The sequence below is a fragment of the Nanorana parkeri genome, unplaced genomic scaffold (genome assembly GCF_000935625.1).
Source record: "Nanorana parkeri isolate BGI_ZX_2015 unplaced genomic scaffold, ASM93562v1 scaffold3049, whole genome shotgun sequence".
In the NCBI taxonomy this organism is placed as follows: Eukaryota; Metazoa; Chordata; class Amphibia; order Anura; family Dicroglossidae; genus Nanorana; species Nanorana parkeri.
In genome coordinates this window covers 44,121-47,119 of record NW_017309317.1, presented here as the reverse complement: position 1 = coordinate 47,119, position 2,999 = coordinate 44,121, and the positions used below count along the sequence as shown (strand labels likewise).

At 55.9% G+C, this 2,999-nt stretch overlaps 1 protein-coding gene across 1 annotated transcript in view; it reads left to right on the top strand.

Annotated features, from left to right (window-relative positions):
* The window catches only part of DMBX1 (diencephalon/mesencephalon homeobox 1), a 15,088-nt gene that overhangs the window by 11,862 nt on the left and 227 nt on the right, over nucleotides 1-2,999 (top strand). The window contains exons 2-5 of the mRNA XM_018574568.1: nucleotides 364-528; nucleotides 910-1,088; nucleotides 1,183-1,534; nucleotides 2,604-2,999. Coding sequence (XP_018430070.1) covers nucleotides 375-528; nucleotides 910-1,088; nucleotides 1,183-1,534; nucleotides 2,604-2,999 — 1,081 coding nt within the window. The 5' untranslated portion in view covers nucleotides 364-374. The remainder of the gene's footprint in view (nucleotides 1-363; nucleotides 529-909; nucleotides 1,089-1,182; nucleotides 1,535-2,603) is intronic.

Sequence of the window (2,999 nt, the reverse complement as noted above, 5' to 3'; positions counted from 1 at the left end):
ACAACTTCCCCATCATTCACACAACTTCCCCATCATTCACACAACTTCCCCATCATTCATACAACTTCCCCATCTTTCACACAACTTCCCCATCATTCACACAACTTCCCCATCATTCACGCAACTTCCCCATCATTCACGCAACTTCCCCATCATTCATACAACTTCCCCATCATTCACACAACTTCCCCATCTTTCACACAACTTAGAGTGGAGGGGGAGGAGTAGACAGTGGAGGGGGAGGAGCATAGAGTGGAGGGGGAGGAGTAGAGAGTGGAGGGGGGAGGAGAGAAATCCAGAAAAGTTTCATTGATGATATCATTGTTGCGGAACGCTCTGATTGGTTGCTCGCTCTCCCCGCAGCTCCGCCCACCATGCAGCATTACGGAGTGAACGGATATTCGCTGCACGCGGTGAACTCGCTGAGCGCCATGTACAACCTCCACCAGCAAGCAGCGCAGCACGCCCAGCACGCCCCCGACTACCGGCCCTCGGTGCACGCCCTCACCCTGGCGGAGAGACTGGCTGGTAAGAATTATGAGACCGCCAATTTTCTGTGGAACAGCCAATCAGATTTGACTCTCAGCGGTCTGACGTGTGATTGGCTGACACTCTGCTGGTATTATATTCATAAAGCCGCGATGGAAGCTTCCTCCTGTGGCTAATTCATCTTCTGATGTAGGGGGAGGCGACTGGTCAACCCTAACCCTAAGCTTGTCACCTCCTGACACTATGTATGTGTAGGCCCCGCCCCCAAGGAGTGGTCTGTCCCAGCGATAGGATCTGCCCATGGGGGAGGGGGGCTGTTAGTAGAGCATGACTGATTGAATATACGGCACTGTGTGGCTCCGCCCACTTCCTGTAATTAAATTGGCCCTTTTTTATCTTCCAACGGCTGTACATTTCAAGACATCATATTGGAAGCTCGCTACGGCTCCCAGCACCGCAAACAGCGCCGAAGTCGCACGGCGTTCACCGCGCAGCAGCTGGAGGCCCTGGAGAAGACCTTCCAGAAGACGCATTACCCGGACGTGGTGATGAGAGAGCGGCTGGCCATGTGCACCAACCTCCCCGAGGCCAGAGTACAGGTACGTACCTCAGGGGCGGAGTCCTCAGTCACAAGAGAAGAAAGTCTCCCTCCAGGCGCTGCGATTTAGCGGGTAACGAAGGTTTACATTCCAGGTTTGGTTTAAGAACCGAAGAGCCAAATTCCGCAAGAAGCAGCGAAGTCTCCAGAAGGAGCAACTCCAAAAACATAAAGACTCCGAGACCAGCGACAGCAAGATAGACCCCGCCCCCGCGGAGCCGGCCACCCCCAGCCACGACTCCACCAAACCACATACTTCTCTGAGCGAGGCCAGCGCGGAGCTCAACCTAACCTTGTCGGAGCAATCAGCCGGCGAATCGGCAGCCGAGGACCAAACCGATAAAGAGGAGGAGACCAAAAGTCCCCCGGAGGACCCCAAGACAGACAAACCTCTGACCTCCGACCCCAAAATCATCCCCAACTACAAGAGAGCCAGTCCTAAAACAGGTGAGGGGGTCGTGTGAATGTGGGGCCACGCTGTACATGAGGAACCCTGACGGGGCCACGTGATACACAATGAACCCTGACGGGGCCACATGGTACATGAGGAACCCTGGGGGGGCCACATGATACACAATGAACCCTGATGGGGCCACATGGTACATGAGGAACCCTGGGGGGGCCACATGATACACAATGAACCCTAATGGGGCCACATGGTACATAAAGGACCCTGGGGGGGGGGTCTCATCGTACATGAGGAACCCTGACAGGGCCCATGATGTAGTTACATTTGGAGGCTTTCATTGACCATCCTCACAGGGGGCCCCATATTGGGTTGGCTGGAGGCTGAAGTGAGGTGTGTCCCTATAACATCAGAGGACCTCCCAGGAGTCCTCCCAGCAAAACTCCACCCTCCCCATCCTGGAGCTCCAGTTCAGTATCTAGGTTGAGAGGAGCCTTGTGGGAGGAGCATTTGTGGGTGTGTCCCTATAACATCAGAGGACCTCCCAGGAGTCCTCCCAGCAAAACTCCACCCTCCCCATCCTGGAGCTCCAGTTCAGTATCTAGGTTGAGAGGAGCCTTGTGGGAGGAGCCTTTGTGGGAGGAGCCTTTGTGGGAGGAGCCTTTGTGGGAGGAGCCTTTGCGGGGAGGATGACTTTTACCCTCGGGTTCAGAGAGTGAGAGGCAGCGGAGGCTGGGCTGTGTGAGACTGGGATGGACTTTTACACTGGGGGTCAGAGAGTGAGAGGCAGCGGGGGCTGGACTGTGTAGGATTGGGATGGACTTTTACACTGGGGGTCAGAGAGTGAGAGGCAGCGGGGGCTGGACTGTGTAGGATTGGGATGGACTTTTACCCTGGGGGTCAGAGAGTGAGAGGCAGCGAGGGCTGGACTGTGTAGGATTGGGATGGACTTTTACCCTGGGGGTCAGAGAGTGAGAGTCAAGAACAATGCATGCTGAAGAATGAAGGTGATGGCCATTCTCGGGGTCCCCAGAGTTGATTTTGTCTCTTTCGCCATTACAGAATGTTTGGAATTTGCGCGGTCTATAATGCGCTTTGTTTGTGTTGCAGAGTCTCCGGTCAGCTCCTCCATGGCGGCCTCGTCCAGCAGCTGCCTCCCCCCCACTCACTCCTATTCCTCGTCTCCTCTCAGCCTCTTCCGCCTCCAGGAACAGTTCCGGCAGCACATGGCCGCCACCAATAACTTGGTCCATTACTCCTCCTTTGACATGGGCAGCCCCCCCGCCATGCCGTACCTGGGGATGAACGTCAGCATGCCGCTCGGCTCCCTGCACTGCCAGTCCTACTACCAGTCCTTGTCTCATGCCCAGCAGGTCTGGTCCTCCCCCATCCTGCAGACCTCCGGGTCCCTCCCCAACCTTAACAGCAAAACCACCAGCATTGAGAACTTGCGGCTGAGAGCCAAGCAGCATGCGGCCTCGCTGGGCCTGGACACCTTACCCAACT